The sequence below is a fragment of the Vipera berus genome (assembly GCF_964194415.1).
Source record: "Vipera berus genome assembly, chromosome: 6".
NCBI classification, from domain to species: domain Eukaryota; kingdom Metazoa; phylum Chordata; class Lepidosauria; order Squamata; family Viperidae; genus Vipera; species Vipera berus.
Window position 1 is genome coordinate 49,304,437 of NC_138208.1, and position 18,113 is coordinate 49,322,549.

Here is an 18,113-nt window from a genome sequence, read left to right on the forward strand (position 1 = left end):
AAGGATAGTTAATTTCTCTTTATGTTTTTATTCTTTCAAAGGATGGTGGAGCATAAAGGAAAATGTTATGTGCCTGATAGTTGTCCATGCATGTGGAAGGATTGGGAGTATATGTCCGGTGAAGTGATAGCAACCCCTTGTTATACATGGTAAGTATGGTCGTTATATTTTAATGATGTAATTAACTTCACTACTACATAGGTTATAACATGGTCATGCATATATTCTATGACTATGTGATGATTTAAAATAATTTAACAATGAATGATGACCCTAATTAGAGTCATACATTGATGGACTATAGGTTATATTGGGAACTCAGAAGAATTACCCCAGAAGAATTACATCCATCCATCCATCCATCCATCCATCCATCCATCCATCCATCCATCTATCTATCTATCTATCTATCTATCTATCTATCTATCTATCTATCTATCTAACAATCAATCAAACTGCAGCCATATCCAAGTTGTAACTGCCCAAGAATCTTATTTATTTATTTATTTTTATTTATTTTTTTATTTTAATTCCATTTATATCCCGCCCTTCTCCGAAGACTCAGGGCGGCTTACAAGCTTAGCAGTAGCCTTCATTCTATGTATATGCCTGCTTATTAGGGCTTTCGCCTTCCCCCCCAGCGGCATTATTACAAAGTCAGCTTATTGCCCCCAACAATCTGGGTCCTCATTTTACCTACCTCGGAAGGATGGAAGGCTGAGTCAACCTTGAGCCTGGTGGGATGCGAACCTGCACTAATTGCAGGCAGCTGGTGTTACTTAAGGAGGCATTAGCCCACTGCTCCACCAAGGCTACCTTCCAACTTAATAGCAAAAATAAATTTTAAAGAAATGTAACATTTAAAATACAGATTAATTAATGAAGAAAGAATTTTTTTTTAAAAAAGTCCCTCATATAATATGGTAGGTCTTACAATCAATCTATCTTTTGCAGAGAATATCAATATGTTAATAATTATTACAATGTAGGAATATAAACTATCTTCATCTTCAAATCTTTATTCAATCACAGACCAACACGTAAAATAGAGAAATCATAGTTACTTAAAATGGAATATAAGAGAATAAGCTAAAATGTCCAAAATAACTTAAAGGGGGTTAGAATAAATCCTGTGGCATAAAGAGCATATTACTGAGTAGTAATTGGCTGTGGACACACTGATTGATCTGATAATAGCTTTTTAAGGTAAAATAAATAGGAATGACCAGGGTATTTAATAAGAAGCCTAAGTAATAGCTTCTGGCATGCTCCTGCATAGAAGGGACCATAGAGCATTATACTTTCCAATTCCTCCACTGCATGGACACAATCTTTGTTTGAAGGGGATTTTTTTTTGTATCTTCTTTCAGCTGTCAGAAGGGCATTGAATCTGACTAAAGAAAGATCTTTTTGAATTTTGGGATTGTTATCTGACTGAGATACTTGGTTGGAGAAGCTGTACAGAGTGGCTCAGGAAGGTATTTCTGGATGGGGCTGAGAAATCAGCTTGTAGCCCACTGTCTAAGATCTGTTAGAGCACATTGATAGCCAATCAGGTGATGGTTGGCCATGAATAGCTACAGAGTTGTAAATTGGCTTGTACTGCCTGGCTCCAAGAGCACTGGAAGGTGTCAGTCAACATTAGAGGGGTCAGACTGATTGAAAAGAAAAAAAAGGATCTTAAGCCAGTGGGAGAAAATGTACATCCAGATGGACATTTCAATTCTGAAAAGTCTAGCTTCACAGAGAAGGATTATGTTTGAAACACAGGGATGTGCTTAAAAGATTGTTCTCAGAAATTTGGACTGAATTCTTTCCAAGGGAAGCAATGACCTGTAGAGTCCAATTGAACTCCAAAAAGGAGTTGGGCTCAGCTGAGACTTTAATTGCTGCAGGTATAGGCTGAGCTCCTTTGGAGAAGTAAAAAGGTTGCCACTGTTTTTTGTGCATTTAGAGTGATGTATTCAGCATGAGATTTGTGGTTACCTGTAGCTTGAAAGACAATCCCCATATATTTGAAAGTCTTGACTTGCTATATTTGGTGGTTGTTTAGTTGTCAGGAATACATCTTAGGGCAGAGCTTTTCAACCTTTTCCCCCATTGTACCACTTTTAGGATATGGCAACATCTGAGTACCACCAGTAACCTAGCAAGGTGTCAAAAACTTGATGACCCCCCCCAAAAAAGGAAAAAAGTGATGAAGTACAGGTAGTCCTCGACTTACAACAGTTCGCTTAGTGACTGTTCGAAGTTACAATGGCACTGAAAAAAGTGCCCCCCAAGCCACAGCCTAGCAAGACACCTGCCTGCCTGCCTGGTGGTGCTCTTCCTCCTGTCCAAGGTTTTCATTGTTGTGAGCATTTCTGTTGAGGATTGGCAGTGGGGGTGGGGTGGGGGATGTTTGGTTTTTATTCCTCCCTTCTGCTGGGTGGTTGCAGCAGGTTTTGGTCACTTCACATGACCGTGGGACACTGTGACCATCATAAATATGAATCAGTTGCCAAGCATCTGAATGTAAATCACAAGACCCTGGAGATGCTGCAACATTCCAGCTGGAGCCTGGCACTGATCCTGGTGCTTCCGCTGAGCCCTGACAGCCCTGCAGCTCCAGCCGTCTCTCACTCAGGCTTGTGCGGTGCTGCCACCAGTTCAGCTCATTCCCCTCCCCCGCTACCACTTTTCTAGGATGGTTGAGTACCACCTGCCAGGTGCCAATGTACCACAGGTGGTACCCGTACTACTGGTTGAAAAGCCCTGTCTTAGGGCACTTGGCAAAGACCATGATTTTGGTTTTAGAATAATTTATTTCTAGAGAATTTACTTGAATCTACTATATATATTAAAGAGAAGGGAGGCTAATATACACCTCTATCTCACTCCCATCTTAACAGGAATTTCTTTGGAACGGTGCCCATAAGCATTACATCAGAACTTTATCTGGGAGTTCTCATAAAGCTTATACGTTGTCTTTTGTCCGTTGAGGAATAGTTCAGTTTTCCCCATAATTTGGGTCTAGGGATGGAATCAAAAACACATCTAAGATGGATGAAAACTGCGTAATGAACGTGCTCAAAAAGAGTATATCTTGAGTAGATGTTGAAGGAAATATAAATTATAGGGTTTTCATGCTTACCTTAGTATTAATGTTTTTTTAATATTAAGTTGCCAAAATATCAAAGTAGTAGGTCAACTAAAATACAAATGTAATGAGGTCTGTCAAAAGGATCACACCAAAATGTGGCATGAACACACAAATGGCAAATATTCAGTACAAGAACATATAAAATGATGCATCTTGGGGTGAAAAATATTCAGTTCATGATGGAGTTTACGTTGGAAATGACTGTCAAGAAAAGAACTTGGGATTGTGATGGATGCTTCAAAGAAACCTTGATACAGCAAGAAATTGCTTTGTGGCATATTTATTTAATTTATTATGTTTATTCTGTCACTAATATCATGTCTGTATATGTGTGTGTATTTCTGCTATAGTACCCACCTTATGCAACATTGTCCCTCCAGAGACTGGGATGGCCCCAACCCTTGCGGGCGTTTTGGGCTTTAAAGGTTAACATAAACACCTTAAATTGGGTCATATAGGCAACTGGTAACCAGTAGTGATATTTTCATCCATATGTATGAAACATTTTAATTGAAATGCATCCGAAGCTGTGAGGCCCCTACTTACTCAGTTAGTTTAGCTAAACATGGAATATTTGAGATTATTATATAATTTAAAATATCTTTGGGTAAGGGGAGAACCTTTTCAATAAAAAAGATGCAATAAATGAGGTGTTGATCATCTATCTTGAAACTGAGCTAGCAACGAAGGGCAAGGTCTCCAGTCTCCCTGTCTACAGCCTCAAGATCTACAAGTGTACTGAAGATAATTAGGAAATAAATATAAAAATATTATATTAATATAGAATTTATACATGTATGGTATATAAATATTTCTGGAAGCTTCCCCCTTCCGTTATGTATTCAAGATGGATAGTGATTGAGGGAACACCTGCTGCCGGCATCAAACGCCCTTCGCCCAGTGCGCTCCCACAGGGAGGGTCTGCTCAGGGTGCCGCCGGTGAGAGATTGCCGGCGGGTGACACCCAGGGATAGGGCCTTCTCAGTGGGAGCGCCTGCCCTCTGGAACCAGCTGCCGGTGGAGCTGAGGACTGCCCCCGACCTCTGATCATTCCGCCGGGGCCTGAAGACCTGGCTCTTTGAGCTCTCGGGCCCAGGCTGAGGAGAAATTTTTAATTGGGGTTTTAAGTATACAGGGTCAATTTAATATTTTTTAATTTGGTTTTTTTTAACTTTTGTATGGTGGATTTTTTAATTTCCTGTAAACCGCCCTGAGTCCTCAGGGAATAGGGCGGTATATAAATGTAACTAAATAAATAAATAAATAAATAAATAAATAAATATTTATATGTTACTTATATGTAAGGGTGTAGGTCTATACATATGTTGTATATAGGATGTTTAAATGTGTGTTATGTATGTGTACACTTTGAGAGCAAGCAACTAAATTTCATTTTTAATGTGTGCCATTGTGTCCACAAGTAAAAAATAACAATAAAGGTTATCTATCTATCTATCTATCTATCTATCTATCTATCTATCTATCTATCTATCTATCTATCTATCCTTGCTATTTTGTGTTACATGACAAAAGAGTGTATATATTTTTGAATAAGAAAATCTTGATTCTTCCCCTCACACCCAAGTATTTGTCGACGTGGGATATTTAACTGCACATACTATCCTTGTCCTGCTGTATGTACAGTATATGGAGATCGGCATTATTATACTTTTGATGGACTAGAATATGACTATGTGAGTGACTGTCAGATTTATTTGATAAAGGTAAGAAGACTTTTTTTGTTTTGCCTTTTTGTATGCAGAGTAATAAATTCTATCTCATAACCTTTCAACAGCTATGTGGATGGAGATTACCCTGTTTACTTCAAATTTCAACGTTCTTCATGACTGAATATTTACTATAGTACAGATACAAAATAGTATCAGTGCAAAATAGTATGTACACATACTTTTTAGGTTCTTTCTACATGTGCTTAATATGAAGGATTTATAAAAAGTTGTGGCTTTACAAAAATTTCATGGACTGTAGTCTAAGCCAGGTATTCTCAGACTTTAACCAACTACATCTTCATGGGAGAGATTTGGCATTGTGAATTCCAGGCAAAGAGAAGTAACAGAATCATCTGCTCTATATGCATCATATATGGCCAAGTAAAGAAACAATCCTGAAAAAACCCTCAGACTTACATCATTGCATTCTTTCACCATCAGCTGTCTAGATAGTCAGTTAATCTATGTTTATTAATCATTTAGATATAATTAGTTTTCAACAATATGGTTGTCACATACATCTGACTCTTAAGATAACTAAGCTATTTCTGCAGAGTGAACAAACATGCAATAAAGAAGGTGTGGACTCCTAATGGGGTGTTTGAGATATATAGTCACCAAATATTATCACTGAACTAATTGCTTTCACAATAGAATTTCCTTAACTCCAGTCTCCATCTTTATTTATGTATTTCTTTGCTTTGTAATTGATGTCTGCGTGTTTACTTGGCAATGTTTGATTTGGTCATGAGCCTTTGGGAATCTGATGCATTTTACTTCATCTGTTCCCTTTTGAGTGATTGTTATATCCTACTGTAGAAAAGAGGTGTAACACTTTAATAAAGTTTAATAAGTTCCACCTGCTTGCTTTAAGAAGATAGATCTAGGGGAGGTGAATCGGAAATCTTAATATGCTGCTTTTAAATATAGGTTGCACAATAGCTAATTATACTTTGCAGTTGCTTAAGTTGATTTTAATTAAAATAGTTTAATATACTCTGATTATGGGCTGTCCAATCTTTTACTGTGGTATCAGATATCCCTGATACAAGATTGTTTATTGCATGACACAAAATATCATGATATCTTGGTATTCAAACCTTAGAGGTGAAACATGAACGTCCATGAAAAACTTCTCTGTATAAGACTCTATAAAATGCTTTTGCCTTCGAATATTTGTCGTGTGAATGATTGTTTCACCCTGATTGTTTCACCCTGATTATTGCCAGAGCTGCCCTTGTATACAAGCATATAAAATTAGATTGTCTACCTGTTTAATCAGTCAGGCATACAACATATGGCTCCCATGGACGTCTCTTTTGTAATTTTAGTTATTTTGAAGTATTTTAAGACAGTTGGAAACTGGTAGGCAGCAAATTCTAGCTGTATAGTTATTTTCAAGAATTATTCTAGGCCCTTTATAGGCCTGTAAATATTCTTTAAACATATTAATTTAATTCTACCGTGTTTCCCTGAAAGTAAAATCTACCCTGAAAATTAAGCCCTAGCTTGATTTTGGGGGGAGGGGGCCTAATATAAGCCCTACCCCCCAAATAAGCCCTAGTTTGGGGGCGAGGCACACAGCTAAAAATCAAGCTAGGGTGGTGGTGGTGGTGGTGGTGGAGCTGCCCCGTGCACCCTGCGCCCACTTACCTTGCAGCCAGGCCTTTCCTCAGTGACCCATTTCTTCTGTGGCATCCCCAGGCCTGCATTTTGCCTTTCTGGAAGACCACTGTAGCTGAGAACCGAACTATGGATTCAATCCATAGCTCAGTTCTTGGCTGCACAGTGCCGGAGGTGAGGAGAAAAGACATCCCCTCTCCCAAAAATAAGATCTGATCCCTCTTTTGGAGGGAAAAAAATAAGACCGGGTCTTATTTTCTGGGAAACACGGTAAGTTGTTGCAATGCAATGCTTCAGTTAGAAGTTATGTTCACTGACCGGAGAAAAAGGGTAAGTACCAAAAATAATGTGTTATTGTGTCTTAATAGTTGCATTGCATTGTGCCCCAATTCCAAACAGGCACCGCAACGTCCATAGTTTCTCAATCTGGTCTTCATATTCATTGTAAATACATTTTAGAGTGAGAGTTTTGTGGTGAAAGAGATTAAACAATGGGATAGTTCTGCCTTACCTGCCTGTGAAATAAATCTCTCTTAACATTGTCAGAAAAACAGTGGAGAATTACTTTTAGGGGATATTGACTTTCATTGCAATAAGTTAATTCGTTTTACAGATTGCTAAAACTTCATATTAATGACATTTTTCAAGCCAAATAACTTTTTTTTGTTTCTCTATTTGTGAGAAATATTCTGTTTTTCTGCCATTGGATGTCTAGTGCAATTCATTAATATGATGGATTAATTAAATTAATTCCCAAATAGCTGGGAATAATATAATTCTTCTGAATAATATCAATTTTTAAAGGAAATGTTTATAAAAATATGTTTGTTGCATTTTACATTTTTGAATTTAACTAGTTATAAGCTTTAGTGTCTTCTGTCTTATTTTGGAGGACTTTTAATACTCTGGATTAAAGTTTAATAAACCCTCTTAACAAAATAGCATTTGTTTCAAATATTTAATACAGTATTTTTAAGCAGAGGTTTGTTAAATTATCTCCTGCGGTCTTCCAGACCAAAGAGGTGGGTGGAAGGAAAGTTAGATTTTCCCATTTTATAAAACTGGAGGAAAACAAAGATTAACATCTTAGGGAAAGAATAATAACAGTGGCCCTTTTGACAAATTAGAAAAGGCTGCAGATATCACTGTTGCCAACTACATTTTTTAAAAAGAAGGTATTTGCAGAGTGTGAGGCACATGGGAGGAGATACCTTTTCAGATATACAGCCAGCAGTTCTTTGAGCTTGCAAACATATTAAAATGTAATGCAAAACCTAAGCTCACTTTTAATTTTTAGGTTTGTATGAAAGGAAGCAAAATTACTTCTACTCAGTTTAATAGCTATATACTACTAAAACTCTCCTGTCTGTGTGTCACCTTCAATTGGGCAAAATGGTGTATCACAGGACAAAATTATTAAATGAATATACCTCAAATGAGTTAACTGAAAGAATGGGTCAATTACTTGTATGGTATTCAAATTTCAAGGATCTCCAGATCTGTTGCACTGGCAAAGTTTTGGCCACTAAAACACTGCTGTGGTTAGCCTTGGTCACATGATCATGATTTACAATGCACCCTGCTACTTCCCACAAGGAAAATCAATGGGAAAACTAATCACTCCTGCTCCCACTGCTTTTTTGCCTGCAGTTCATTCTGTTTATTAAGTAAGGAAATATCTTTGAAACAATGACCCAACAGGGATGGATCTATCACAGTGCAATTTGCACTTTTTTCTTCCTTAAATATCATTTCACCCTGATTGATAAATATTCTTACTGATTTCATCCTGAATATCCTAATGGTGTTCCCGATAAATCTTCAGTCATGATTAAGTTTATTTAACACTGGAAAAACAGTCATCATCTCAGCCTATAGCTATATGTTTAGGGTTTTCATTGGTCATTTCCACATAGTTACAAAGCCAGTAAAAATGCTCCGAAAACTTCTTGTTGTAAAAATAGACAAATGAAAAGAGTATAGACAAATAAAAAATTCCTGAACTGAATTTTCTTTTAACTAATCTGTGATCCTTACCCCAAAATAAGTTTCATTCTGACTTAGATCTGTAGAACTGGCCTGTAAACCAGGTATTCTTGCAGAATTCTTTGAGCTTTCTTCCATGTAAATGCTTATAGAACTATGTTCTACTGCCTAAGGATACAAGCATTAATCTTATTCATAGAATAATAATAAATGCATCTGGCACTTATTTGTAAAGTATATAAAATAAATGACAGACTATTTTCATCTATAAATTATGTACATTTCTTCCTTTCTAGTCCTCATTCTGCTTTAAATAACAACATAACATATCTGTGAAAACAGATTCATTGCTCTCTTCATAATGGAACACAGGACACATTTCTTAAATAACTTTTCAGCATTTTTTAGGAGGAAAATGGCATTTTCTCCTATTTTCTTGTAGCTATTCACAGTAAAACATTGTTAGAGTTTGTATTACTCGAAAATTGATAGCCAAGCATTCCTAGAACTTAATCTTTGTGTTATCATGTTTTTAATTAGGAACAGATTGCCTTAATGTAATCCAATAAATAACCAAACCAATTCTTAGTAGAACAAAACTAAATAAATGATACAAAAGACAACTGATTACTATGAATAATTGCAGCATTCATAATAGATGTTGACTGAAATCAAAGAGAAGTAGCACCCTGCTTTGTACTACAATTTTTATAGAAATCAAATGCCCCCTTTGTTTAACTTCTTAGATTTATGCAGGACATTTGGCAGGTAAATATGCATTCAATAAACAGGTATGCAGATGATTTATAATACGTATTTATAGAATTTGCTCTTAATATACTTACAGTGATTCAGCCATGTAATCCTGGTATTTCCATTAGCTCCGTCTCTCCGATATAGACAACTGCCTTTTATGCAGATCAGAGGATGTCCTGGTTATAGTTCTAAAATTTGGGATTGTGTATTATATATGTACAAAAATAGAAGCCTCTCTACAGGGGTATTCTAATTTTGAGTTACCTTTCTGAGGGAAATATGTTCACACACTGCAATACTCTTCTTGATTCTAATAGATCCATCATTTATTATGGTCAGTGTCAGAATTCACCATGTATGTTTTAAGTCAAAACTTTTTTATTTGTCCAAGTTCTTTAAACAGAAAGTATATTTAGTAAGGAAGAAAGTAATTTCATTATTGAAAGTACATTAGACATTTGAACTTTTATGCCAATGCTGAATAATGTCAATCAGTGTAGGTTTTTTGTATTGATATTTTAGATGTTTCAATTTGTAATATTACATTTGAAGTTGGAACTTTTTAATATACTATCCTAGGATGCTGTAGAATAAAAAATTTAGCCTGAAATATTATCAAGACATATTTCATTTTGCCTGTGATAAACCCACTGGCAATCCAGGCGAAGATGCAGAATTATTAGAGAGGTAAGGTGTGGAATTTCTCTTGATGTTCTCCAGATAACTCATGAGGCAACAAGAAACCTCATGACAGCTGATTTTTTATTTCTTTCTTCCTAGTTTATAGACCAAGAAAGGAATTGGATGGAACTTTTATTTTTTTTTTTTATTGAAAAGTTTTAAAATACAGTTTTCCCTTAAGAAACCCCCCTTCCCCTCCCTACTCCCCCCCTACCTCCCCCCAACCTCCCTCCCTCCCCCCCTCCCTCCACCCTCCCCCTTCCCCCCCCCCCCGACTTCCCAGAGCTAAATACAAGGTATATATATAAAAAGCAATCATAAACAATCATATACTAACAACTATAAGTTCTAAAATCCATCACTCTCTAGCTTATATAGGAAAAGACACACCTTAACAATATTAAATATATAAAAAACTAGAATAAAAAAAAAAGAAAAAAAAACGAAAGAAGACTTATTCAAATGCTACGTAAAACTTCTTAACCCTATACTTGTTCTGGATAAACTCAATCCATTTTCTCCATTCCATAATATAGCGTTCTTGCGAATGATCTTTCAGATAAGCCGAAATCTTCGCCATCTCTGCCAGGTCGGAAACCTTTAAAGTCCACTCTTCTATGGCCGGCAGTTCCTCTTTCTTCCAATATTGGCCTATCAAAAGTCTTGCCGCCGTAATTAAGTTCAACATCAGCTTAGTGTCCACAACTGTAGCGTCTGCAATTATTCCCAACAAAAAAAGTTGCGGACAAAACTTTATCCTCTGTTTAAAAATCTTTTGCATATTCCACCAGACTTTTATCCAAAAAGCCTTAACCTTTTTACAAGTCCACCATATGTGGAAATACGTTGCATCTTCATCACCACACCTCCAACACTTAGGCTGATAATTCGGATACATACTTGCAAGCTTTTTAGGATCTAGATGCCATCTGTAAAACATTTTGTAAAAGTTCTCTCTTAAATTTTGAGCTTGTGTAAATTTTACGTTCCTCACCCAAATCTTTTCCCACATGTCCATTGTAATAACTTCCTGGATATTTTGGGCCCACTTTATCATACAGTCCTTAACAAGCTCTGTTTCCGAGTCAATCTCTATCAATGCAAGGTATATCCGTTTAATATGTGCTGACCCCTGATTTCTAATCTGCTTTATCAAATTTCCATCAGTCATTGTAAATCCATTTTTCTGGTCTTCTTTCCACCTGGCCTGTAATTGAATATATTGAAACCAAGATTGAACAACCTTCTCTTCTCGCAAGAGGCTATATGATTTCAAACACCAAACATTCCTTTCCAGGCTTAAAATTTCCTTGTACGTAGTCACATCATGTTTGAAACCAGCATGTATATTTTCTATTGCGTGTTTTGGAATTGCCCACAATGGTATCTTGCTGCTTAGCTTATGTCTATACTTCTTCCAAACTCTCAGCAATGCCTGTCTTAAAATATGCATCCTAAACACAGTATCTACCTTCTTATCATACAACAAATATGCATGCCAGCCAAACAACAAATCATGGCCCTCAAGATTTAATAACCTCAATTGCGTCAAATTAATCCAATCACTTATTCCTACTAATGCAGCAGCTTCATAGTATAATTTAAGATTAGGCAGTTTAAGGCCACCTCTCTCACGAGTATCCTGCATAATCTTAAGTTTAACTCGTGGCTTTTTCCCTGCCCACACAAATTTATTGATACCTCGCTGCCATTCCTCCAAATTAGAATCTTTCTTAAGAATCGGTATCATTTGGAACAAGAATAAAAATTTGGGCAGGACATTCATTTTCACTGCTGCAATCCGTCCCAGCAAAGACAATTGCAATTTTTGCCAACTCTCCAATTCCTTTTGAATTTTCCCCCATAGTTTTTCATAATTATTTTTATATAGCTTTGTATTGGAGGGCGACAAAATCACCCCCAGATATTTAACCCTTTTAACAATCTCAAATCCAGTTAATCCTTCTAAGAGTGCCTTCTGTGAAACCGTCATATTTTTAGCCAAAATTTTAGTTTTCTGTATATTTACTTTAAATCCAGAAACCTTCCCATATTGTGTTATTATCTCCATCAGGTCCACAACAGAGTTCTCTGGCTGGGTCACTGTAACAACCAGATCATCTGCAAATGCTCTCAATCTATAGTCCTGATCCCCAACTTGTATCCCTTTAATTTTTTCCGAGTTCCGAATCTTAACCAATAGTATCTCTAATGTTAACACAAATAACAAGGGCGATAACGGACAGCCTTGCCTTGTGCCCTTCTCAATATTACATGCTACTGTCAGGCTATTGTTAACTATGATTCGGGCAGTTTGTTTTTGATATAATGCCCTAATCGGCTGTAAAAATTTTTCCCCAAAATCCATTTTATCTAGAACTTTCAACAAAAATTGCCAATTCAATTGATCAAAAGCCTTTTCAGCATCTAAAAAAATTAGCGCTGCAGAGATCTGGTTGTGCCTTTCCAAAAACTCTAACACATCAACTATATGTCTCACATTATTTTTCATTTGCCTACCACTAATAAACCCCGTTTGATCCCCATGAATCACCTGTTGCAGAACCCTCATCAGTCTATTAGCCAAAACCTTAGCAAATATCTTATAATCTGTATTTAAAAGCGATATCGGTCTGTAATTTTTAACTAAAGTAGCATCCTGGTCTTCCTTCGGAATCAAAGAAATAAAAGCTGTTCTCCAAGACGGAGGCACCTTTCCCCCCCTCTGGATTGTCTGGAACAGTTCCTTTAACGGTTTTATCATCTCTAATTGTAAGTTTTTATAGTAGGCCGCAGTCAAGCCGTCCGTGCCTGGTGCTTTATCCACCTTCAGTTCCTTAATAGCTCTAAAAATTTCTTCTTCTGTAATCAGTTGATTAATCCCCTCTTTTTGTACTTGCGTAAGAACCGGGATGCTAGCCTTCTCCAAATACTTATCAATATCTTTTGCATTAATGTCCTCTTTAGTATATAATTTCGAGTAAAAATCCACAAAGGCATCCTTAATAAGATTCTGTGGATGGAACTTTTAATATTGTTTCCAGATTGTCTTTCAGTAGTTTCATTAGTAGTTGCAGCCACTGCTCTTTGTTTCATGGATTAACTTTACAAGGTGCAATATTTAAACATATTATGACAATTAAATTATATATCAATACAGTTAATTGGTAATGATTTTAAGACCCACAGTTAAGCTTATTACATTCAGGCTGTTTTATTGAGCTATGATACACTTCATTTTGGAAATGCAGGTCCATTCTGGTAACTTGCCTGGATTTTTCATCCTGTTTCCCTGTTGCTTAGCAATACCATAGTATTGCAAAGAAACTGGTACAAAATTAGAGCTGTCTTGTTTTGGTAGTTAATGGAAAGATGGAAGATAGTCTTATAAGAGGCAAGGAAATCTTTCTGTTTTTCTTTCCTATTGCTATAAATTGGCTTCACATGACAGATAATAATACTTTTTTTGTGTTTTGCCTTAAAAGGAAAATCTACCTCTGAATCAGTGATTACATAACAAGATATAAATACAGCATTTCATTATTCATCTCTGGGGCTGTATCAAGAAAGTTTAAGGGGACAGGGAAGTCCCTATTCAGTCATGAGGAAACATTTTTCTCCTTTTTCATGGCAATGGGCCCATCTGCAAACTGAGGGAGTTTTGCTCAGTAGTAGAGATTATTTTACACAGAAATTCTCTCCTCAGCCTCTGCACTTAAAGCAACTGCAACTGGAAGATTTCTGCATGAGAATTTGAAAGGTTGCTGACAGCTATCATAACTATGGTTCTACAAAATGCTTAACCATGGGTTTGTTTAATATGCTACAATGGTTGTTGGCATATACAAGTAGTCCTTGATTTACAACAGTTCATTTAATGACCATTCAAAGTTACAACAGCTTCAATGAAACATGTTTGCCTGTGATCATGGTTTTATTGTTTTGTATATTTCATGTTTAATAATGTAGAGCTTAGATTTTTATATAGCATTTTTAATATAATTTCCCCTTGGAAAGCTCGGTTTTCAAGTTTGCATACCAATATGTTAAATAAAAAAGCATCTGGTTTTTTTCCGCTTTTATTAAAATATTATAATAGATGATGATGATGATGCCATCCATTCAGTTGATTGTGAGTCTTGGTGATTTTATGGGCCAGATCTCTCCATATCTTCCAAGCTTGCACTATTTCTTTGAGGTTTTTCTATGCTGTGGCTGGTGTCAACTTTGGTGGTGTCTAGCCACAGTGTTCTTTGGCAGCCTGGTTTTCTTTTACCATTAATTCTCCCAAAAATAATTGCTTTCCCCAGTGAATTTCCCCTCATGACATGGCCAAAGTAAGTGAGACACAGTTCTGTGATTTTTGCCTTCTAGTGACATGCCTGGTGTTATGCACTTCGGTACTTGCTTGTTAGTCATCTTCGTTGTCCAAGGAATATGCAGGAACCTTCTCTAGCACCACAGCTCAAATGAGTCAGCTTTCTTTCTACTAATTACATTTTTGATTTATCCTGTTTAAATAGTTAGCAGAATGAAATGATAAAGTTTTCAAGTTTGCATACCAATATGTTAAATAAAAAAGCATATGGTTTTTTTCTGCTTTTATTAAAATATTATAATAGATGATGATGATGCCATCCATTCAGTTGATTGTGAGTCTTAGTGATTTTATGGGCCAGATCTCTCCATATCTTCCAAGCTTGCACTATTTCTTTGAGGTTTTTCTATGCTGTGGCTGGTGTCAACTTTGGTGGTGTCTAGCCACAGTGTTCTTTGGCAGCCTGGTTTTCTTTTACCATTAACTCTCCCAAAAATAATTGCTTTCCCCAGTGAATTTCCCCTCATGACATGGCCAAAGTAAGTGAGACACAGTTCTGTGATTTTTGCCTTCTAGTGACATGCCTTTTGTTATGCGCTTCGGTACTTGCTTGTTAGTCATCTTCGTTGTCCAAGGAATATGCAGGAACCTTCTCTAGCACCACAGCTCAAATGAGTCAGCTTTCTTTCTACTAATTACATTTTTGATTTATCCTGTTTAAATAGTTAGCAGAATGAAATGATAAAGCTTTCTGAGTGGTATACCATCTTAGGCTGCAGGAAACATAAACATATAAAGAACCAATTCAGTTCAAAGTGTTGATCAAATTATGCACTTTGGTTTAAAGTATTAAACTCTAAGACCAATCAGTAGTGCCACTTTCTCTTCAGATTCTTCCTGTTTGAAAGCAATATTATTCTTTCTGTGCTCCTTCCTTATAAGTAAGTATTCTGTATGCTGAAAATTGCACAAATAGATCAGAGTCCTTTCACACTTTTTTTTCCAGAATAGGTAATGTCTGTAAATCAGGAAAGCTTCTTATTTCAGTTTACACTTTAATTTTCAAGCCCTGTTTCTCATTCTGGGACTGAACCACTGAAGCTTTTTTAGAACATTCAGCCTACTCTGAAAATTTATATGGTTGGCAAGGTCTGAAAAGGGCAGCAGGCAAGTAATTAATTTTGGCAAATAGAAGCATACTGGATGTTTGTTTCAGTGCGGCAGTAGTGCAATCTGTGACAAGAATTCAATGGCTTATATACTATTCTTTAAAGCCTTAGAATAATCCAAGTAATACAAATGGTTGCACCAATGCCAAATTATTACTGTATATTTCTTGGGTTTTCTTTTAAAGGAGAGATTATAAAACTAAAAAAGAAAGGAAGACCATTGTTGTGTTCAATCTGATAATAATACATTTGCAAATCTGCGTTAGAAAACATCCTTAAAGGAGAAAAAAATGTGATTAACTCCATCTGCAAGACTGAATTAATATTTTCATGCTCAAAGTGATTTGATTTCACCTCATTTCAACTTCAGTAAAACAAGGGTCCCTTATACAGTATGAAATTCAGAGAGTAACATTTATTTCTTTGCAATCTGGCTGATCAAGGTTTACATCTAGGTCAACCTGACATCACTTGATTTAGAACTACATTAACTCAAGTTAACCCAGAAAACTTCCCAAGGCAATTGTAGTCCAGTTAAGGGAATGTACTGCCTGACAATACCTTATGTAGATAGATGTTGCAGTGTTCTGTCACTATGTTTTTAGAAATAACTATGTTATTTCTCCTTTGCAGAGTGTTGACAGTTCAAACTTGTCTCTAATTGTTCAAAATAAGAAGTGCTTCGATAATGACATTGTTTGTTCAAAAGATATGTTGCTAACTATTGGAGGCTCTGAGATTTTTTTCAGTGAATCTCTAGACATAGAGGTAAGTTTATTTTCCTCTTTTTGAAGTTATTCTTTAGAGCTCAATTGATTATCAAAATACTGTTTTTTTTACACCTACCATATATACATACATATATACAGGGCTTTTTTTCTCATAGAATGCTCAGAACGGAGTTCCGGCACCTTTTTTGGATGGAACCTAGTAGGGTAGGCAAGGCAGGTTGTATGACATGTGTGAGTTCCGGCACCTTTTTCTTTTACAAAAAAAGCACTGCATATATATATATGTTTTCTGAGGTTTTCGCGGGTGTTTGTATGTAGATCTTTGGTCATTCGGGTTTTTCCCCACATAGAATTGGAGGTATCAGGGCAACGTTTCGACGAAATCTCATCCGTCATCCTCAGGCTGGTGATTTCAGCTTTGTTCTTCTGGGAGAAGTGTACACACACACACACACACCATGATACAAAGAGAATTACAAGATAATCATTAGATGATAGACTGGGGAAGGCTGGCTTAAGCAAACATACACATAGTAAAATACATATTCTTCTACAGCAATAAAAAGTTTATCTTTTCCTCATACACTTCTACACAATCCCTTTTATACTTGGCATCACAAAACCTCTGTGCTGCCAAATTCTCCTGGGCTACTGAGCATCTGGGACAAGACTGACAGCTTCACTGGACAACCCAAAATTAAAGTTAATTAAATAGACAGTTTAATAAATGGCAGTGGTGGTAGGTTAGAATAAATGTTCACTTTTTCTGTCAGGTTCTGTGGTTTGAGCTTCAGCAAAAAAACTAAGCTTTAATATGTTGATGGTAGAAAGAGCAGCATTTTTTTAAAAAGTTCTCTGTCAATCCTATGAAAACTCTTCATAATCAGCAGTTCAAGTTCAGCCAAACAAAGAACTGATAGATTAGGGATCTAATTTTACATAATTTTTGATGTGGTACTTTTATTGTATCAGTGTAATATGATAAAGATTTCCCTATGCTTTCATGTGTTCCACCTATTGATCTGCAATGTTGAGTATAGGTCCTTCACTGAAACCCAGTACAAATACCTGCTTCAGGTATAATCAAAAGCATGAAAGTAGCAGGTCATCTGTATGATGTATGATGTATCACTGAAATCACTGAAATCTTTGGAAATTTCTATTAATTTAAATTGCTTCACTTTGTGGCTTGAGACTGGGTTGTGCCACTTCCTTTGAAAGGTAAAAACCTTAATGAATATTAGTAGTTAATTATTATTTTTGCTTTCATGGAATGTTTAACATGCTATAATTAGGCTGCATTGCAAATAAATGCTTACTATAGGAAAATAATTTTAAAAATTTCCAACTGTGAGGGGGCGGGGGAGGCAACTATGGCCTTTTTACGGCCTGTGGAGTTCAACTCCCAGAATTCCTGAGTCAGCCAGGAATTCTGGGAGTTAAAGTCCACAGGTTGTAAAGAGGCCATGGTTGCCCAGCCCTAGTTTACAGCCTTCCTTGAATTGAGAGCTACATGTGGCTTTTGTGGAATATGTTGCTTAATTGAAGTAGATAGGACAAAAGACAAACTGATTATGGATGAAGTATAAAGATGGTGTGCAAAAGTATACCTTATTCTTAATCTAAACATATGTTCACAATTATTGTTGCAAATTTATCACATATTCCAAGTGCAAACTGTTCACTTAAAAACAAGTAAAGAATATTGGAGATCTGGCTTGATAACAATGTACATAAAATATTTTGGAATTGTATTTGATTACAAATGAATATGAATCAGCAGTGCAATAAGGTTGTAAAAATGCAGTTTTAGATGTCATTTTTGGAAGTAAGGTTTCCAAATCATTGGAAGGAATAGAGAAATGTGATTCTGCATTGTTTAGACCCCATCCCATGTCTAATTCTGGGCATTATGCTTAAAAATAATTCAAAAAATAATCCAAAACTGGGACAGTTTCTTAGAAGTTTAAATGTTTA

General features: G+C 36.2%; 1 protein-coding gene across 1 annotated transcript in view; it reads left to right on the forward strand.

The window, feature by feature from the left end:
• OTOGL (otogelin like) overlaps nucleotides 1-18,113 on the forward strand; it is a gene marked incomplete at both ends in the record, with an annotated part of 100,156 nt that overhangs the window by 34,902 nt on the left and 47,141 nt on the right. Inside the window, 3 exons of the mRNA XM_081330625.1 lie at nucleotides 42-149; nucleotides 4,728-4,866; nucleotides 16,039-16,173. Of these exons, the coding sequence (XP_081186751.1) occupies nucleotides 42-149; nucleotides 4,728-4,866; nucleotides 16,039-16,173 (382 nt within the window). The remainder of the gene's footprint in view (nucleotides 1-41; nucleotides 150-4,727; nucleotides 4,867-16,038; nucleotides 16,174-18,113) is intronic.